This window comes from Dromiciops gliroides, chromosome 2, assembly GCF_019393635.1.
Source record: "Dromiciops gliroides isolate mDroGli1 chromosome 2, mDroGli1.pri, whole genome shotgun sequence".
NCBI lineage: Eukaryota > Metazoa > Chordata > Mammalia > Microbiotheria > Microbiotheriidae > Dromiciops > Dromiciops gliroides.
This window is the reverse complement of record NC_057862.1, coordinates 608,275,522-608,297,925: the sequence shown is the minus strand read 5'-3', so window position 1 is coordinate 608,297,925 and position 22,404 is coordinate 608,275,522. Positions and strand designations below refer to the sequence as shown.

At 34.7% G+C, this 22,404-nt stretch overlaps 1 protein-coding gene across 2 annotated transcripts in view; it reads left to right on the top strand.

The window, feature by feature from the left end:
• Positions 1-20,974, top strand: part of PPM1B (protein phosphatase, Mg2+/Mn2+ dependent 1B) — a 74,088-nt gene extending 53,114 nt beyond the window's left edge. Inside the window, exons 3-7 of one of the 2 annotated variants that reach the window (XM_043984453.1) lie at positions 2,837-2,954; positions 4,343-4,454; positions 5,448-5,505; positions 19,209-19,234; positions 19,769-20,974. In XM_043984453.1, coding sequence (XP_043840388.1) covers positions 2,837-2,954; positions 4,343-4,454; positions 5,448-5,505; positions 19,209-19,234; positions 19,769-19,817 — 363 coding nt within the window. In that variant the 3' untranslated portion in view covers positions 19,818-20,974. Of the gene's footprint in view, positions 1-2,836; positions 2,955-4,342; positions 4,455-5,447; positions 5,506-17,397; positions 18,807-19,208; positions 19,235-19,768 lie in introns of those variants that run through there. The other variant, XM_043984452.1, reaches the window with a different exon arrangement.
• The last annotated feature ends 1,430 nt before the right edge of the window (positions 20,975-22,404 follow it).

Genomic DNA, 22,404 nt, shown 5'->3' with positions numbered 1-22,404 from the left:
ATAGTATGTGTCCTGTAAATCTTACTTAAGTGCAGCTGGTAGATAAAAGTGAAGTCCATGGCTGAAATATCTAATTTGCATGTTACTACTTAGCTGTTAGATCATAAGAAAGCTGATTGATGAGTACTTCAGGAACCCATCACTGTTAGGACATCACAATCTTCTGAGACCCAAACAGTTGTGTACTTAAAGTAAACATAGATTGCAAATAGTTTGTAAATTTTAACTGCTCCATAATTTTTTTTTAAGTGAGGCAATTGGGGTTAAGTGATTTGCCCAAGGTCACACAGCTAGTAAGTGTTAAGTGTCTGAGGCCAGATTTGAACTCGGGTACTCCTGATTCCAGGGCCGGTGCTCTATCCACTGCGCCACCTAGCTGCGCCTGTTCCATAATTTTTAACCAAAAACTTTGCTATAATGTTAGAATAGAAATAAGGTTCTATAAATATTTGGCTTTTAAATTCCTAGTATTGTGTATAAGAGACAACATTTTTAGTATGGAAGCTGAGCAGTTAAGAGTTTGGGTAAATCTTTGATACCATGAATTATAAAATAATCATTTAAGAATAAAATACTTTTTAGTTAAGATTCCAGAAAGGCTCTAAAATTATCAAACGGAATGTACTTCAGACACAGTTCTTTAAAGATGTTATTGATTCTGTGGTATGATTGAAAAATTATTCATTTTGTAAAAGTGCTTATTTATATTATGAATACTGTGATTGGGAAAGTGTTTCAAGAATTATGGGTTCCATGTTGGAATGGTATGGGTCATTTGGAAGCACTAACTAGTGAGGCATTAGGGATGTGACTCTGGACCTGCCCCTCACATCTACCCCATACCTCCCCTGCTCCCCAAAGTGACAGCAATAATGGTTAGACAGACCATAGATATTTCTTCTGGAACTTTTCAAGACTATCACCATAGCTTTCAAAGCTCCTGGCCCTTTGATTTTTATGACATTGGGGCTTCCTTGTTACTTCGGATTCTTTGTTAGATAAGCATTGGAGCTGTACGGATCTGGAGAAGTAATGGGTGCCCTCATACCACCCTTTCCTTTGCACAACTTAAGCTATTGTAGTAGAATGGCTTTTGAGTATTGTACTGATTTTTAGTTGGAATGGACTCCCTGGATGACCCATACCTACCTCCTTTTTGGTGCCCCTTGTGACATTCTTCAGTATGTGAAATAGCTGGCAACCTTCTCAGGCAAAAAATATATTGGAAAGTACAGTTGGAAAAACAAGAATTAAAGGATTAAAAAAGATTGACTTTTAAGTATTTTTCCTTAGAATTAGCAGACAGAAAATGTTTTAAATATATGTATTGTATAATATATGTAAAATATGTAGCTTTCAGTCTTGTGGGTGAATGCTCTCTCCATGAATACATCAATGAATACACTGGGTATTCATTAATTAGTATTTTAGCCATCTAAAAAACCTCTTTGAGATAAAATACTCTAACAGTGAGCTTAAAGTCTATTTTCAAAAAACCTTAACTCCATTTATCTGAATGCTAGTCATTTGACTATAGCTTCTCCACAGTTAAATCACCTTGTTAGTGTGCTTTAGTGAATCTTTAAATTGTTCTGCTCTTTTTGCATCCATACTTTGGTTCACCTTCTTGATTGTCCTGGTATTTATTTATTACTTCTTCAACACAGTATAATTGTTACAAATACTGTTTGGTTGTGATGTACCAGGTAGCAAAAACCAAAACAAAACAACTCTTGATCAAACCCCCACCTTCCCTTTGCATATATGGGGCCTAGTCTTAGAGTTGAAGGAATAAAGCATCTAGAAAAGGGGAAAGGGCCTAGATAACTAGAACAGGTGTAGCTAATTGGGGTTTAATCAACAAGAACCACCACTATAAAGATTTAGATAAGGGAAGGATAGATAGTCCATATTAAGCTCCTATATACCTGGCACTGAACTAAGCACAGGGAATACAAAGAAAGGCACAGGACAGCCCTTGCTGGTAAGTATCTCATCGTCTGATAAGGGATACAACATGCAAACAACTATGTACAAACGTGCTATTCAGAGGACAGATTGCGAATAGCAGAAAAGGGGCAATGGAAAAGGATTTCTTTTGAATGTGGGATTTTAGCTGGGATTTCACGGAAGCCAGGAGGCAAAGATGGGAAGGGAGAGCATTCCAGAATTGGGAAATGGTGGGAGATGGTGGGTTTTATTTAAGGAACAGCAAGGAGGTTAATCGCAAAGTGTGCATGGAGATATGGGAGGTGTGAGAAGATTGGAAAAGGAGCTGGTGAGCACAGTATAAAGGACTTGGAATGCCAGAGCTATGATATTTTGATCCTAGAGCTGATAGGGAGCCATTGGAATTGATTGAGTCAGGGAGGACTGAGGAGTCGGTGGTGTGTGACATCCTTACTGTCATGGTTGAAGCCTTGTGACAGGTATACCAACTAAGCTGGCTGTTGGAATAGCCCAGGAGTTTAGGTGATGTAGGCTGTGTAAGGGGAAAAGAGGGTGGGGAAGATAAAATCCATAGGCCTTAGCAAGAAAGTAGATGTGCAGGATGAGACAGAGTAAGGAGTCAAGGAATGCCACCTAGGTTTTGAGCTAATTATGCATAAAAATCAAATGACAAAATGACTAGCTACATAAGGGGACAGATGTATGCCCAGAAACCATAGCTCTTTCAGATCATTATTTAGATTGTCACTAATCCACTGTAAAGCAATATTTTCTTCCTGGATACTTAAGTAAATTATATTTGTATAGTTCCATTTATGATGTTTTAAAGCAAATTATTAGAAGTTCATAAAAATATTATCTAATTTTCCCCTTCTTTAACATACAGGGAAGTCGAGATAACATGAGTATTGTGCTAGTTTGTTTTTCAAATGCTCCTAAGGTCTCAGATGAGGCAGTGAAAAAAGATTCAGACTTGGATAAGCACTTGGAATCACGTGTTGAAGGTAAGAAAGCTACTCTGGCTTATTTAAGAAGAAAAGGGGGGAAATGCCTCTTCTTTTTAAACAAAATGATTAGGGTTGGGGATTGGGATGAAATTTATCCAAGTAAAGATTTTTTAAAATTCAACCTTTTTTGGCTTGTTGGTATTTGGGCCAAAGTATGTGAGGGTATATACTTCTTTTAAAATTATGTTGTTTTCTAAAAGGCAGTTAAGAAATATACATGGTTGGTGTAAGAATAATATGGGTAGGGGGCAACTAGGTGGCACAGTGGATAAAGCACCAGCCCTGTATTCAGGAGGACCTGAGTTCAAATCCAGCCTCAGGCACTTGACACTTACTAGCTGTGTCGCCCCTGGGCAAGTCACTTAACCTTCATTGCCCCACCAAAAAAAAAAAAAGAATAATATATGGATAATAAGATACTATCTTTGAAAGCACTTTAGGGCAAAGTTAAAAATATTACATAGATATGTAAAAAGTACCACTATAGCCAAGTTAAACTATTTTAAAAGATTTAGTTATGAAAATAGTCTACATTTCTAGTGACATAGTTTTTCAAAATATGCTTTTCTTCACTTGTGAAAATGCCTAGTTGTTACTTTTAAGATAAACAGGTATTGGGGGCAGCTGGGTGACACAGTGGATAAAGCACTGGCCCTGGATTCCTGAGTACCTGAGTTCAAATCCAGTCTCAGACACTTGACACTTACTAGCTGTGTGACCCTGGGCAAGTCACTTAACCCCCATTGCCCCGCCAAAAAAAAAAAGATAAACAGGTATTTAAAGATTTACACAATGTTTATTGTAACTCCAAAGAAACATTTATTAGTTTTATATTTATATAGTTTCTTTTTTGTAGTTCATACCCATTGTACATGCATGTACATACATACATGCATACATACATAATGTACCTGTGTTTTTTAGGAATGTTTTTTCCATAACGGAATTTTAAAAGAAATATTTTAAAGGGACTCAGCAGCAGAGTTTGAAGTTAAGCCCTCTAGTTCTTCCAGGTGATATGTTTTGTTAGAAGATACAGGCAATATCTAAATATCTTATCCAGCTGGACTACCTTTGTCTAATACAGTTCTTGGGGATCAGGATACCAACTAGCTTTGTAATTTTATAAATGATTATGAACATTTTAAATTTGAGCAATTTGTGTCTTTAACTAGAAACATTGCAATGAAAAATCATTTCTTATATACAAGCAGAAGTGGAATTTCGAAGTGTTAAACATTTACACAAAGCCTTTATTTTTTACTCCTTTTTTAAAAAAATGATTGTGCTTTGACATAACAAGGAATCAGTGTATGGTTTTGTTTCTGTCTTGTTTTTGTTCCTTATCATTTTATTAATTCATGTGTGTGTTTGTTTTCGTGCAGAAATTATGGAGAAGTCTGGTGAGGAAGGAATGCCTGATCTTGCCCATGTCATGCGCATATTGTCTGCAGAAAATATCCCTAATTTACCTCCAGGGGGAGGTCTTGCTGGCAAGTAAGTAGAAGAAAGATAGCCAATTTTGAGTTCTATGCATAGTAAGTATTATTATGGTACTGATAGCTGTGATTCATCTGATGCTTTAAAGTTTGCAAAGCACTTTACATTTAGCTCATTTAATTTTCAGAATAACCCATTTAGATAGATGCTACAGGTATTAATCTTCATTTGACAAATGAGTAAAATGAGCCTCAATGGGATGAAGTGACTCCATCATGGTTGGAAAGTGAGTGTTAGTGAGACTTTGTGTCTTTACTCTTTCTGGTGTCCAGCAGTCCCACCCCTGTGTCACATAGTTTAAATATATTTTCCAAACCTGGTAGGGGCATATCTAGAGGCTTCATTGAATGAGATCAATTTAAAGAGATTTGTGGGCCTTAAAACACTATATTGTGGGGCAGCTAGGTGGTGCAGTGGATAGAGCACCGATCCTGGAGTCAGGAGGACCTGACCTCAAAGCTGGCCTCAGACACTTAACACTTACTAGCTGTGTGACCTTGGGCAAGTCACTTAACCCCAATTGCCTCACTTAAAAAAAAAAACCACTATATTGTAGGAGGCTAAAATTAGCCCCTTACAATATAAAAGTTCCAGTTTTTTTTTTCAACTATTTTTACCCGTTTTCCTTAAAGAACTACTAGGTAAAACTTGGAAAAGGACTGTCTTGCCAGAAACTACTTGATAACTGTATTAAATAGTCTTCTAGCTATTCCTAATGGAATTCCTAATTCTTTTTGTTCTAAGAATAGACCTTTTCAAGAACAGGGATGGACCCCCTTCTTTCTTTGGTAAAGTAATGAAAATGTATTTGTAGGACAGATTAAGATTCAGCAGATTCTAGGGACTAGAATTCTTCTGTGGGAAAAAAAGATCTGTCTTGATAGCATTAATTTTAAAGCTGGATATAGCATGAAATTAAGGCTGTATTAGTAATTTGCTGACTAATTTATTTTAAAATATTTTCACAAAGTTATTTCTTCATATTTTTAGGCGCAATATTATTGAGGCTGTTTATAATAGACTAAATCCACATAGAGAGAATGATGGGGTAAGTTTTTGTTTTATAAGCTTTAAAAGTAATTTTATAATACAGTAAATATAGCTAGAGTATACACAGTAAGCTTTAGATGTGGTAAATGTTTCGTTTCATTCATAACAATAGGAATCATTTGTCATCACAAGTAGTTTTTATGTTTATTGTAAACTTATTCAGATATTTTACCTGGGCTCATTTCCCTTTCCCACCTCCACCCCTTTATTTTACAATGGGAATATACTGTCTCCTTCATTGTTCCCTGTCAGTGCTCTATTGTTAGCAATAGGCAATAGATTTAAAGTTAAGAATTTTCTCTATTTTTTTCCGAGGCCAGATAAAGCAGAACATTTGCCCATCCAGATGAATACCTGAAAATAATTGGATTTTTCCTTTATTGTAGAATCAAAAGAATCTTAGAGAAATCTTAAAGTAAGCTCTTAAATGAATGTGTAAATCTGAATTGAATTATATTATGGGGTGATCAGCTCATGTCCTTTCCCTGTAATCTTTTATTAGTGCTCTTTTGAAATTCTGATGAACTTTTCAGCTAGTCATCGAAATAAACAGTCATATCATAACACTTATAGTGCTCCAAATTTTAAGTTAGTTTTTTCTCCCCAAAGGTTTATTTTACCCATTCCATGTGTAAGGCTCTACATATCTCAAAACAAGTAACTTGGATTTAAAAATTTTATTGGAAAGCTTAGGACACAACCATAAAGCTCAATGGAAGAACTCTTTAGAAATAAGTAGCTCCACCACCATTCATATATATTTATTCTTATCAGGCCATAACAGAATTGCTTGTATTGTTGCTAGAAGTTTTGATTTTCAGCATAGGCTCATCTCTTATTTTAGCATCAAAAAATATTTTTAGGAATACATATGGTACTTAATGAGTTATAAAAAAGTTGATCCCGAATAATACTATCAATACATAGTCAGAAGAACTTTGAATAAATGAAAATAGGACATTGAAGACATGAAATCAAAGTGTGTGTGTGTGTGTGTGTGTGTGTGTGTGTTCAGCCACATTGTAAGCCCCTTGAAGTTAGGAGCTTTCATAAAAATGTATATACTGGAATATTTAAGCTGACAAATGTATAGGAGAAGACTCTACTGTTTGAGGAAAGGATTATTAAGCTGAAAGGGACTTTAGAGATGATCTCATCATAGGCTCTATTGATGTAAAGTTTGAAGAGACCTTAGAGGTAAGCAAGTCTAACCCCTTCATTTTACGGATGAAACTAAGACCCTGGCAGGGGAGCTTGCTGTAACACAGACAGGTAGTAAGTGGTAGAGCTGAAACTGAGGTTTCTCACAAGCATTTATGGTTGAGTAAGACTTATAATGGTACTTCAACTGTGAAAAATTGTTTTATTTTAGTCAGCCAACATTGTGACATCTTCCAGAAGGCAAAAATTAGTTGTTTGGTGAGGAAGGTTATAGTCAAAATTACTATTACATTTATACCTATAAACATTAAAAAAAAAAAAGCACCTGGGGTGTTTTTCTTAAACCATTGTTGAAGTATTATTACTTGGTAGATCCATTTAAAGATTTAACTGTTAAAAAAATAAGCCCTTTTGATTATTGTGTTTTTTAATTTTTTGATTATGATTTAAACCTTAAAAGAAAATCTGGGGGGCACCAGTCCTGGATTCAGGAAGACCTGAGTTCAAATCCGAACTCAGACACTTGACACTTACTAGCTATATGACCTTGGGCAAGTCACTTAACCCTCATTGCCCCTCACCAAAAAAAAAACAAAAACAAAACTGATTCTGCTGAATTGAATAAGCACATGTTCAATTCAACTTATGCTTTTTAAGTACCAAATATATACAAGACACAGTGAGGCACAATTTATTTATCAAATCTTCAGCTAGTCAAAGATTTGATTTTTAAAAATCAGTGTGAACACAACTTTTGGCAAGCCTTTATTAAGATGTTTTCATGTTGTAGCTATGACTGAAAGTACTTAGTAGTCTTTTTGATGATAAAAGCCAGCATTTGCTGGAAGTCTTTTCAATTTGGTACAGGCCCTGTCAGAGTTTGCTTTTAGGAATTCCCAGTCACATCCATGCCATAATACAGCATTAGAATAGGATTTGAGTAGAGGTATTATAAAATATATGAACAAAAGAAAAATGTAAAAGGGAAATGGCCAGGAAGTATATAGTGTAAAGAATTGATTTTTAGTGAAGTGAAGGTTATCAGTTATGTAACGAGTGCAAATATTGCACTGATCAATGCAAAATGTTGAAAGTCATTGAGAGACTTCCTCTGTATTGACTAGCCCCTTCGTATAGGAATAATGAGTAGACATGGATAAGAATTGCAGAAAATGTTGTCTATATTGTAATAGAAAGTTCTCACTTTAAGAAGTTCTTCTAATCCTGGGTAAGTCACTTAACCCTCATTGTCCTGCCCAAGAAAAAAAAAAAGGGAGACCACTGGGTCTGCCAAGGTATTAGGGGCCGTTCATTAGGTGGTGCAGTGGATAGAGCACTGGCCCTGGCGTCAGGATAACCTGAGTTCAAATGCGACCTCAGACACTTGACACTAGCTGTGTTACCCTGAGCAAGTCACTTAATCCCAAATTGCCTCACCAATGCTGCCCCCCCCCCCAAAAAAAAAAGGTCTTTTGTAGGCAGCTAGGTAGCACAGTGGATAGAGCATGAGCTCTGGATTCAGACACTCAACACTTAGTAGCTATGTGACCCTGGGCAAGTCACTTAACCCTCACTGCCCTGCCCCCCCAAGTTCTTCTAATGAAATAGGTGAAATTTTAAGCACATATAACAATTCACTGATTAACTAATTCATTAAACCTGATTCACTCATTTATATAAAATTATAATACCAAATATTGCAGAAGATAAAAAGAAAAGAAGACATGGCTCTTACTTCTCTTACAATTAATGATTTTGAAGTTGTCTCCATAGCTGTCTCATTGCTTCTTTTGTTGTTGTTGTTCTTTTTCTTTCTTTTTTTTTTTTTTTTTTGAGGGGCAGTGGGGGTTAAGTGACTTGCCCAGGGTCACGCAGCTAAAAAGTGTTAAGTGTCTGAGTTCGGATTTGAACTCAGGTCCTTCTGGATCCAGGACTGGTGCTTTATCCACTGCGCCACCTAGCTGTCCTCATGGCTCTTGTTCTTAGGGAGCCATAGTCTAATATACTTGAGTGGTTTATTTTTAAATGGCTATATGTATCAATTAAAAGATATATTGATATTTATATAGATCTCTCCCAAGAAATCCTTGAAAATAATAGCCCTAATTTTTATTTTCAGTGCAAGTTGATTATTAATTAAGATTTGTAATGTTATTCTCAGAGAACAGGTTATACATAGGATTGACAGAAGTTGTGAAGACAAGAAAGTTAGGATCTCTGAAGGCTGCGTAGTATTTAATGTACTTCAGAAACTACCATTATTATTAAAGAATAATTCATATTACTTTTATTTCATTACCTTCTTATTGCCTTTAGGTAAGTACCTGGAGAGAGAGAGTTCCCTTTTAAGTGTAAAGTATTTTAGTGGATTTTGTGATGGTCAACTTTGTAGAGCCTGTTCATTCTTCAGTTTTCTTAAGTAAAGTAACAGTCTTACTTTGAACCCTATTTACATGACCTCCTGTGTAACTGTATAAAGTTATATTGTTTCCTGGTATTATAGTATAGCACTGGATATAATATTGTCCTAAATATCCTTAGTGGATACATTACTTTATTAATTTATAATTTATAATTGAAAAGAATCTCTGAGGTTTTAAGAAAGAGCTTTTACATAATTACTTTAGTGTAGAAACTTTATATGCCTATGTTTATGAGAAGTACACAGTAGGTGTTGTGTGAAGTAATAAAGAGATAGCCTTCAAAGAGTTTTCTTTAATTAATTTAGTTTTATTTAGTTAAATGAGGTTCAGTTGTTAATTCGTTTTGGCTCTTTGTGACCCCATTTGGTGTTTTCTTGACAAAAATACTGGAATGATTTGCTATTTCCTTCTCCAGCTCATTTTATATATGAGGAAACTGAGGCAAGCAGGGTTAAGTGACTTGTCTAGGTTACACAGCTACTAAGTGTCAGATTTGAACACAGGAAGATGTCTTCAGACTTCAGGCCCAGTATTTTATCCATTGCACCACCTAGTTGCCCCAGTTAGATGAGGTACTAAGATATAAAAGGCTAAATAACAGTTGAATACACTAGAAGAAATGTCAGAAGGCAGAATGTGATTAATTGTTGGGTGAATTGTGGGAACATTAATTGCTGTAGGAATTTAAGAGACGTGGTAGAGGTTATTTTCTTCACGGGCAAAGTGATAGGTTTTTAACTGTCTTAAAAGAGAGATAATGTTTAGATCAGTAGAGAGAAGAGTTGATAATTCCAAAGAGTGGAGTGAACAGTTACAAAAGAGCAAAGGCAGGAAAACTTAAGCCATGTTCTGGATTGAATTAGTAAGATCATTTTTCTGAAATGTTTAGAAGACTAGTGGGACACTATGTTGGGACATGACATTAAGGAAATTTTGAATACTGGAGTAGGCAGTTTTGGACTTTGTCCTAATGGTAGTGGGGAGCCATTGAAGTTTGGTTTTTGGATACTAAGATTTAGGAAGACACTAAGGGACAAGAAAGAGATCACCAAAAAGAGACCCATCTTGAGGTTATTAAAATAATTTGGTCTAGTGGAAATAATAAAAGTGAGAAAAATTACAAAGGAAGATTGAACATTATTTGTTGGGGAGATGGGAATGGGGGAGGAAAGTGGCAGTGTTGAGGCTATGCAGTTTATAGAAAAAGTTTGAAGCTAACACGGGTGTGTTTTAATCTTTAACATCAACTCTTAGATTTATTTCTGCCATATTCTAACATTCTGTGCTTTAAAAATTAATTACAGAGAAGAAGCCAAATTCAAAAAAATTTACCTGGTTTTTCTCTTTGGGTTTTACCATTATTTAGAAATGTAGGCATACTTACCTAATCTTTTAAATTTACATTCATTTTGGTATAAAGGCCCCAGGTTTAGTTTACAGGAGGGTTTTCTTATCTTGCTGTAATTAACTCGGTATACTTTCTATTTTCTGTACTCTTTAGTAGGTTATTTTATAAGAGTGTGATGATGGGAAGTTTCATGTCATAAATAGAATCATAGAATGTTAGAGCTTCCATGTAGTTCAGTTCCCTCAGAATTGAAGAGACTAAGATTCTCAAAGTGAAGCACTTGCTCTAAGGTTATAGCTAATAAGTAGCAGTATGAGGACTTTACCCTGAGTCTCCCAAGTTAAGTCCAGTACCTTTACCAGTACACACAAGTATGTAAAATAATCTTTAAAATTTTGTATACTTATTGTCATTTTACTTTTTCCCTAAATGTAAGATTCTTTCATTAGAACATGAATAGCATGGATAAAGCACCGGCCCTGGATTCAGGAGGACCTGAGTTCAAATCCGGCCTCAGACACTTAGCACTTACTAGTTGTGTAACCCTGGGCAAGTTACTTAACCCCAATTGCCTCACCCCCCCCCCCAAAAAAAAAAAAAAAAGAAAGAAAGAAAGAACATGAATAGCCACTAGTGACCAGTATTAAATGGTGGTCTCACAACTACAGAGATGTTCATTGAGTGCCTTAAAAGTTTACAGTGCACCATATATTATGGCTGATATCATAGTGAGAAGAGCACTGAATTTGGAATCAGAGCAGGGGTCTGGGCTCATGGGCTCTGCTGCTTTCTGCCTCTGACTTTGGTCAAGTCACTTCACTTTAGGGTCTCTGCTTCCTCTTCCCTAAAATAAGACAGTGGATGTAGTTGATGCCTTCTTGCCATCCTCACAACATCCCTGTAGTTTGTATATTGCCATATCTTACTGCCAGTAGCCTTGAATGACTTCTGTTTACTACTGTCACTTCTATACAAGTGCTACTTCTATAAAAATGCTACTGTTCTGACTGGGTCCAGTAGCTTACTTGTTATACCAGCTAGAGTGTGTCTTTATTGCATCTAGTTAGTGCTTCTATACTTCCCCTATCAACTTACCATCCCATACTTGATGGTGGCTCTTCGTCCCTTCTCAAACCTCATGGCTCCCTTTTCACTCTACCTTCATCATTTCACTAAAACTGCTGCCCACAGTGATCAATGATCTCTTAATTGTCAGATCCAAGGAGGACCTTTTCTTAATCCTCATTCTGCTTGACCAGTGCATCCTTTGACATAATTGATCACCTCTTCTCCTGATGCTCTCTTTTCTCTAGATTTTTGGGGCAGTACTCTCTCCTGGTTCTATATGAACACTCCTTAGTCTCCTTATTCCTTCCTTCTATCTGTAGGTATCCCTCAGCATTCTGTCCTGGGGCCTCTTCCCTTCCTCTATACTGCTTCACTTGGTGATCATCAGCTCCCATGAATTGAATTGCCATTTCTGTGCTGCTGATTTTCAGTTTTTTCTGTCCTGCTCTGACCTTTCTGTAGGTCTCCAGTCTTAAATTTCCAGTTGCCTTTGTTTCATCTCAAACTGGATATCCATTAACTTTAAACTCAACATGTCCAAACTGAACAAACTCATTATCTTTCTTTAAACTCTCTTCCTTCCCTCCTTCCCCTCCCCCTTTAGCCACTTAACTTCCCTATCACTGTTGAGGGCTCTACCATCATTCCAGTCCCTCAGGCTCACAATCTTGGAGTCATCCTGGACTCCTCACTATCTGCTGCTCTTGCTTTCCATCCCCTCTGCCCCCATGGGTTCTGAAGGCCTGTCAGTTTCACCTTTGCAGTACTTGAATATGCCTCCTTCTCTCCTTGGCACTCTTCCCCTCCTTGATACTGCTCCCTCTCAAGTGCAATCCCTCATCACCTCACGCCTGTATAATTGCAGTAGCCTGTTGGTGAGGTTTCCTGTGTCAAGTATTTCCCCCTCCAATTTGTCCTAACTTACCCCTCTTTGTGCTAAATTTTAGCGGTTCCCTGTCTCTTCAGGATCAAATCCAAAATCTTTTGTATGGTGTTCAAAGCCCTTTATAAGCTAGCCCTTTCCTACCTTTTCAGTCTTCTTACACCTTACTCCTTGCCTCATACTCTTCAATTAAGTGACAATGGTTTCCTTGCACTTTTTTTTTTTTCCAGAGAAAACATTCTACTCAGCTCTGAGCATTTTGTCCAGATGTGCCCCATTGCTGGAATGTTCTCTCTCATGCTGAGATGGCTTGTTTTAAATCTCACTGAAAATAACATTTTCTGTAGGAAGTCTTTTCTTACTCTACTCTTAATTCTAGCACTTTTTCTCTTTTAGTTATTTCCTATTTTTCCCTCTATATGGCTTGTTTACACACACATACACACACACACACACACACACACAATAATGTTTTCTCCATTAGATTTTGAACTTTTTTATTTTGAGATTTTGACCTTCTTGAAGCTGCTGGTCAATTGTTTCAGTTGTGTCAAGCTCTTCATGACCACATTTGGCATTGTCTTGGCAAAGATACTGGACTGCCATTCCCATCTCCAACTCATTTTATAGATGAGGAGACCGAGGCGTATAGGGTTAAATGACTTTCTCAGGATCACACAGCTAGGAAGTCTCTGAGGCCAGTTTTGAATTCAGGAAAATGAGTCTTCCTGACTTCAGACCTAGCACTGTGCCACCTAGCTGCCCTTCCTTGAGGGCAGTGACTCTTTTGCTTCTTTTTTTATTTTGTATTCTTAGCACTTAGCACTGTGCCTGCTGAAATGCAGTATTAATAAATGGTTATTTATAAAACTGGGTTAAGTGATTAGGATATTGTTTCTTCTTTCATAGTATAGGAAAACAAGTGATTTGCTTAGGGTCATATAGTGATTCTAACTCAGATTTCTCCAGTGTTCTTTTCACTGTACTATCACTATTGAAAAGAATCTTAGTAGTACCCATTAGTATTTTTTTTATCTCAATAAAATTTAATATCCTTTTGAGACATTGAAAACCTAAACATTTCTGCAATTTTAATCATATACATCTGCTATTAAAAAATTTCTGTCAGCTTAATTTTCATTTAGGTGATTTCATTTCCAAGAAGGCAAGGCCTATAAAAATCATTGAATTTCTGCCAGTATTTTCTCATGCTCTCTTTTCTAACCTCGGTGTCTATTAATAATATTTTGTTCCTGGGACTAACTTTAACTAAATTTGAGAAATATTAAAGCCTATAAAATAACTAATTTTGGAAAAGAAGACAGGTTAGCCACTTTAGTCTTTCTCTTTAATGATAGCTATAAGCATAGATAATGGGATGGAAATATTCTAGTACACTTAAGTATTGCTTTGAATTTATAAAACCTGTTTCCTTGACTCAGAAGACAATGTAGTATTGTGAAAAGAGCACTAGCACGGGTATCTCAAGACCTGCCTTCAATTTGCTGTTCCAGTAATTCTGCTAGCCATGGTTGTAATAGGATCTGAGGGAAAGAACTCTAATTTCTTTCATGTATGGAAACCACAGTGAGGAAGCCCCCCCCTCCTCACTCCCCCGGACCCCAGTGCAATTCAGGGGCTGTATATCTTGATACAGTCTATGTCAGAGGTGGTCTTCCTGATTCCATGGTCACTGTCATTCTATATATCAGGAAGGAACCTTTGGGATGACCTGTGAGCTGCAGTATTTGTGATGTCCAAGGCACCTTATCTCAGTTTGAGAGAGCCTGTCATGTACTAGAAAGAGTGCTGGATTTGGAACCAGAACCTGGGCTTGATTCCTGGTTCTCCTGCTACAGTCATGAGCTCATTTACCTTCTCTACACCTCCTTATCCGTAAGATGAGGGGATTGGACTAAAATTACTTCTTTTCCTTTCCAGATTTAATTTGATTCTGTGATATAATTTCTAGATTAAAAAAAGTAAGGTCCAGGATGCAACCTCAGTGCCTCGAACTCCAAATAGAATCTCGGGCAAGTGACTTTGTCATTTTCGTCATCCCTTTCTCATTTATCAAATAAGGGAATTGCATCTGATCATTTCTAATCCTTTCTGTGGATGCTTGGTATAATTAGAATAATTATTTTTAAAACCATAGGCTACATTCTAAATTTGAGAGCAAATAGCAAGGGGATAGGGTGAAATGATACAAATTTGTAGAGAAACATAAACTACTTACAAGGCTGTTAGTGATAAGACAGCTTTTAGAGATGTGATCCCCCAAATAGTCTCAGACCTCAACAAGTTTGCATTCTTCACTGGAACTGTGCACACTAGCTACAGAGGGATTTTTAGCAAGAAGAGAGCTTGCCCAGCTGCTTTCAGGTTAGAATGTGGCAGAGAGTCATCTAGTAGCTCTATTCATTTATTCACATCTCTATCTATCTTGGCGAGAGGGGCGAAGGGGGAGTGGCAAGGCTGCAAGGATTGGGGAAATCATAAACTTAGAGGATATACTCCTAGGCATTGCAGGTACTCTATCCCAAAGGAAATTGACAGTTTCAGAGCATGGGTGACATTCACTGTGGTCAGGTCCAGAAAGTTTTCCAAATAAAGACTTCCAGAATTGGAGAGGATCTTTTTTCTTTTGGTAGTGCATTTTCATGTTCTAGCGACATGCCCATTAGACCTTATGAGAGATTTTAGATGATATTTAGATGATATTTTAATGTAGACAGTACCACCACCCCACCCCCTAATTTAAGATAAATTGTTTGAAGTTGTCAGCAGAGAGATTGACAGTTCATTTCTGTAGGGTAACATTTTTTTTCCTCCAAAATATCTTTAGATTATTTGAACAAAGTTAGCTTTAAGAAGACAATAAATAGGCAGTTTTCCCAGCCCACTGTTTATAGCTGTTACTCACTTGCACTCTCACTTGCACTCTCGCTACTTCTGGCCTAAGGTATTAGTTAGTGTCTTTCTTTGGTTTGTGGAAGTCTTGATGTGGATGGTATGGTTCAGTAGTAATAGACATTCAATGGCTTTCCCTTTCTATACCTTCTCTTTAAGGATAATTACTACTAGAAGTTACTAAGTTTGAAATCCTCAGGATTACAAGTTATTGTTGGAGATGAAAATAACAATAACAATTGTAATAATTATGAGTTTGAAGATCTAATATTTGGAAATAGTTTTTCATTGAAGAAGTGAACTTGAAGCTCTGAAGTGTGAATGCTTTAATTTATACTAGTTTTCTAATTTTTATAATAATGAACTCTAATCAATTCCATAACCTCAATCAAATAAATATAAATTGGGGATGAGAATTTTGTTACACTGACAAAACATTTGGAGTAGGGAATATTGAGCTTCCAAAGTCCTGCCTTCTATCAGCCATACCTTTAGAAGATCTAGATAGAGCAAGCTGTTTAGGTGGTCAGAAGTAGTGTCCTAAATACAAAACTTGGCACTAGGTTAAATTTAATCAGATTCCTAATATTTATATTTCATTTGGCACTAATCGAGACTGATCCTCCCATAAATAGCACAAGTTTTGTCATAAATAAGAATTCATTAGGTCATTTTTTTGCCTAATATTTTTTGTTACTTTGAGTATTCTTTCTACCATTGTAAAGTAAGGATCCTTAAAAACCCATGGCCAAAAATTCATCATACATTGTCCAGTCTTTTCATAATTAGCTAGCTTTATTACTGCGAGACAAAACGTGCGCGCACGCGCACACACACACACACACACACACATATATATCACTAGTCTTTTTACTCAATTTTAGGGGAAAAGAGTAGATTTTAGTTTATATTAAAAAACCCTAACATTTTATATGCTAACATTACTGAAAAACTGCTATTTCCAATAACAGTTTTATGATAAGTAAATATTTAAATATACAGAAAGCCATGTAGGGAGATTAAAAGTTACCTTATTTTAAAATAAGTTTAAATAAGCATTAATACATATGGTATGCAAATGATGGTTCACTATTCATTGACTCTTCTTGCAAGCCAAATTTGAAGTTTAGTTATAGTGTGTTTGGTAAAATGTACTACTCTTACTATAGAAATGCAGATCATATTTCTGTAAAGGTAATAAAAGATTACCTTCAGGTTATTTTATATCAAAGAACACCTCATTGATAATCTTGAGAGAACTTCAAGTAGATTTTGAGTAGAAGGTAATTAGAGGCTACATAACAATAACTAGAATTTAATAGGATGTAAAATTCAATTTGTCTATTAAGCTTTGGCTTAACAGCATTTAAAAATCATATTAATACCCCAAGCTTGGTTTAAGAAGAAAAGTAAACTTATTTTTTTTTCTTCTAAACTATGTTACCCAAATTCAGTCCAGTTTTGAGTAATTACTATTTATATACAACCTTTTAAAACTTAACTATTTTTAATCAGATTCATATGTTTAACTAATGATTTTATGTTGTTACATATTAAATTTTTTTTGGTAAAAATTATTTTGCTACTTTTTCGGATGGGAGCTACTTCAAATTCTCAACACAAAAGGCATTTTTTTGGGTTATCATTAGGAATACTTATTTTTCACATGATTTGTAGTTATATAATTATTACTAAACACCATTAAATTAGACTATACAGCAGGGTATGGTGGAAATTAGAACTAAGTTATATAAAATGAAATAATTGAATTATTACTGAAATTTGAGTGCTTGCAATTTCAGAAATTTTAAATAATTTCTAATAAAGCATAGCTTGAAAGAATGTGAAGATGATATCTATTCTCTAAAAATAGCATTTTTGAAAACTGCATATTTAATACATGGTAAAGCATGGCATTTTTTCATATGTACATGGTCAGATTTTTTAGATTCTGCTTGCTTAATAAAATGGTCTTGTGCTTAGACAATACACCTCATAATAGACAAATGAGTGTTTTTGCTATAGTGTGTTATGTTAAATGTTAAATTATCCTAGTTTGTCTACTGACACTGGGGTCTTGAATCTTAAAAAAAGGCCTCCGATGATGCTGAGGAAAGTGGATCACAGGGAAAATTGGTGGAAGCTCTCAGGCAAATGAGAATTAATCATAGGGGAAACTACCGACAACTTCTGGAAGAGATGCTGACTAGTTACAGGCTAGCTAAAGTACAGGGAGAAGAAAGCCCTGCTGAATCAGCTGCTGGAGCTACTTCTTCGAACAATGATGCTGGAGACCCAGTGACAGTGCTGGAACCCCATACTGAAACAAAAAGTGATCTTGCTGAATTAGAACATTCTAATGAAGATGCAGGGACAAAGATGAGCGATTCACGCATATGAATTCTCTCTTTTGTTAATGTTTATGGTCTTTGACTTGATGGTTTTGCCTAGCTAGTATAATGTATGCATTTTGTGTATGTTTGTTATGTGAATCTTGGAAAACTAGTTTATTTGTACAGTCTTATTTTTTAAGAAGGCCTTTTTTGCATATACTTTTTATCAGATAATTCTAAGTTGACTATAGTACTTTATAAATAAAATTATATATTCTATTTCATCTTATAGGGTGTGCCTGAAATCAGGCCACCAACTGAAGTCAGTAGTGGGTTTTTTTCCTGTTTCTTAAAATTGGACTATACCAGATGACTTTTCCTGTTACATTAAATTGAGATTAATTTCTATTGTGGACAGGTTCTTTGTTAATTTAGAACTTTATTGTTTTACATTGTTTTACATATTAGTGAACTCAAAGTTTCATAATTTTCCCATTTGTTTAGTATTAGTTACTACAGAAAGGCTAATGATGGCCTTCAATTCTTTCTTGAAATGCTCTCTGACATGTTGTTTGAAATTGTATTTATTTTAAAACACTGTAGTTTTATTTTTAGAACTTGTGAAAGATTGAATGTTTCTTTTGACTTTGTGTATTCTCTATAAAACAAATATAGTTTTAGAAAAAGTGTACTATTCCTGAAACTGTGGTTTGTAGTTTCTGTATAGATGTTATCTGTACAACAAAATGTATATGAAACTGTTTAGTATGGAAAAAAAATTTTTGTTTGACTTCCCCCAATAAAGCATGAAATGTGGAATAATTTATGCATGCTGTAATTTTTTAAAATGGATTTTAAAGATTACAGTTGTTATGTCCAGCTATATACTTAGAAACCTAATCCAAACCAGAAATTTGTTCTTCTCATGCAAGCAAATATTTTATACAAGGCTTTGGTCATTTTTAACTGGCAGGGAAAAAAGTACATGTATGAAAATATTTTATTTCATCTATAAAAATTTTAAAATAGCTACTTTGATTAAAACGTGTTCATTGCTTAGAAATAAAATGATTGCTTTTGATTTCTTATGCTAGGAATACTTTAAAAGCCATATTTGTTTTGCTTTTGGTTTGATTTATTTTCAAATAAAATAGCTGTTGATCACTCAGCAGAAATGATTTTCATTTTCCCCCTGATGAATGTAAAGTTTTGTAAAAAAAAAAAATCTATTTTCTAACTCAGTTTAAGAAGAACTTTTGTTTTTCTGAAAGTAATTTCTGGGTGAACTATCTTAAGTTCCTTTAAATGGAATGGAAGTGGAAATGCTACTCATCAGTATATCTTTCTGCCATTTCCTAATGAATTTTTGAAGTTCAATACAATTGTGATTTGGAATTTTAAAAAAGGCTTAAGATAGTGAGAATGGAAATGACCTCTGTATAAAAGCAGCTTTTCAAATAGAAGGTACTTTTGTGTGATTTTTGTTTTCCTTTTTAAACTTTTGAAATTCAGTCCATCGTGGGAGTAGTATAGGTGAATAATATTAATATTCTTCCTTTTCTCTTCCTGTAGGGTGCTGGAGATCTAGAAGACCCATGGTAGCCTTACAAATCTACTAAAATGCTTTTGATTCTGAAAATTGGGGGAAAAACTTTTAATCACAGTTTTCTTCAATACCAGGGAATAATTCTGGTGGATTTCCAACATTTTGTGAAATGAGCAGAAAATTATCAGAATTTTCCATCAAATGTTCATTTTTGTGTTTTCTGATATTGCCACTCTTAGCATTGCCTATACTACAGTATTTTTGCCAACCTCAGGCATACTGATTACATCTGTATTGAACTTGATTACTAGAAACCAATGGAGTGATTCTACCATAAATCAATAAATGTGCCTGAGGTGCATGGGATTATAGTTGTACTCTGAAGATACATTCTGATTTTTATTTTAACAAAACTCACAACATATAAGCATGTAAGAGTACAAATAATTGTCTGAGACGCTACTTATTTCACTTTACCAAGTTGGAAAGCTTTTGAGGCTCTGTGGCTTGGAATGTCAGTTGGGCAATATGCTATAGGATGTGTATTTATTAGTGTTATTTTTATTTTTTTATTTTTATTTTTCAGTTTTACCTGTAATACCAGACTGGGTTCTCCAACAGTGTCCAAATTGTGATGTTGCCTTGCTTCAAGATAAGTGTATTTGGCAATAAGATGATTTTAGGCATCAAAATTCCTTCAGAATTTTACCCATTGTGCACAATACATCCTTAACTTCTAACTTTAGAAGTCTCTTTAAACCAAACTGATTTAACTTATAATTAGTTGCAATTTGCTTTGACATCTCACTGCTTCAGTTTTTTATTATGAAAATTTGCCTTTATAATGTAAATTGTGATTTTTTTTTTGTTCTAAATGTGGTTTTTCTATAGTTTGATTTTTTTTCAGCTTAAGATAAAAACAGAAGTTTTATGTAAAATTGGTATTTTTATTTTGCATTATTTTCAGAACTCAGAATATCACTTTGAGATTACTATAAATACAGTTAAAATTATCTATTTTAGATCTAAGAAAATATTACAGAGATATTTTCATGGGTTCCGTGACCTTTCATTTTATAAACAGTGGGCATGGTACAGAGTGGCTGTCATGTAAGGTACTTGAAGATTCTTAGTTTAATTCTATTTTTGCAATAACATTAATTTTTCTGAATTCTTTTGAGTTGTGCATGTATTAAGCCCAGTTAATCCTGAACATGAAGAGTATTTATCTAAAAGAAGCTATTGGGTAGGGGAAGCAATGAATGTATCCATCTGTATATGATTTACATGATGTGGATGCCTTGTAAACATTTTCCTCTTTGTTTAAACTGTGTTTCAGCGAGAATGTTATTGCCCTTGTGTGTAGTTTAAGCTAATGAGTCATCAACTGGTTTTGTGTGAAATGGAATTCATGGTATTTTCTGTAACTTTTTCTCTAAGCTCTGTCTGTAAAGTGACACATTTGCCTACAGACAGCTTTTCTAATCATCTGATTTCATCGTGCATCTGATTTTTTTTTTTTTGGTCTATAGACAATTATTGCCACAGTATATTTTATTTATTCATTAGATTTTAGCCTTGTAAGTTAAAGTGTTTTAAATAATGTTAACCGGGTTTGGGGGTTGTTAAAAGATAGGGAATGAAGAATGCAAAATGGTTTATTGTTCAGACTGTCCGCTCTGGTCCAACCCTGTACTGATGATAGTACCTCCCAGTATGATATTGTGATGTTTCATACAATGCAGTGAACATAACCAACTTGTTATCTTCAATAAAGGATTGATAAAAACAGCGTGATATGTTGCTATTTTGTGTAAGGCATTTTTTATAATCGATATAGAGTATTATTTTATATTTTAAAAATTGCAATTTGCAACTTTTAAAACTCGGTAGAAAATCATATAGGTTAAAAATTATTTCAAGAAATATTTTCCAAAAATGCATAGAAGAGTACTAATTAAAATCCATATTACTCTTAAAATAGAATTGTGCCAAAATATCTAACTTTAATTTTTATCCACCTTTTTAGGGGGAATGGTCAGAGTGAAATCAATTCTTATAACTTCAGAGGTTTTTTTTTTAAAAAAAGAAACGAGCAGGTCTCCGTATTCAAAAGTAAGTTAACAGAAATACCTAGTTCCTTTTTTTCAACAACTTAATGTTATTCTAATTTGTTGGCCATATTTAAAATTAATAAGATAATAACATCACATTTTAACATAGATTTGATGTCTCTTGGGCCATTGTTATATTGAAGGTTTTTAAAGTAGAATGCACAAGGTAGATCTATTTAGTAAAGCAGTTTCTATACCTAGGTATGTATTTTTATGATGCGATCTTATACAGAGTTCCATCAGTTTCTTCATTTCTAATGATCAAGTTTGACCAGGAAGGAGAAGTAGAACCTTGACTTTTTTCCTGTACAACTTGGTACTAGAAATTGTCTGAGTTCATTCACCTTGAATTCAAGTATTTGTAGAATGTTGTAGCTTTTGATCAGAATTGCAAGGAAGAGGTGCCATTGGGGAAGGAGCAAAGCAATAAGTGGTATTGTTTGAATTTTGAATCTATTATTTATCAGCAAAAATAAAGAAGCTTTTTTAAAAAATTCAAAATACATGGAAATTATTAGTCTTAATAGTACAGTTTGATCTCTAAGTCGTAAGTGTCTGGTACATGTTTATAGCCACAAATTATTCATAGCCATTTCTTTTACGTTTCCAAACATTTCTAGTTGCTTTTCCACCTGGATGGTAAGTTTAGATTTTATGTCCTCATAGTGAAATAAGTTTATCTTACGTAGACTCTCGAAATTTTTTATTAAGAATCTCTCGCAAAACCTAAAAGCAGGAGAAAGATTTATTACTGAAATGAAACAATAGGAGACCTGCCTAAAATATATTCATTTCCTCAGTCAGATTTATGATTTTGAAGTAATAGCAAAGATATTATCTAACCAGGAGTTTCAGATACTTCAAACCATTATTATGCTAGCTTTAAAAATTTTATATGTAATAATTTTGATTTATTAATATATAGAATTTTTCACCTTAGGAGCCAAGTTGCCAAGAATAATATTAATAAGAAAAACAATTTTACTCTGTTCTCCTGGAGATATTCAAAGTTGGTGCTTTGACCCTTTCTGGATTTTGTTTGTTTTTAGGATATGTGCCTTGATTTTTCTGCCTATAAATGCATCAATTTGGATATCTTGTACCTTAT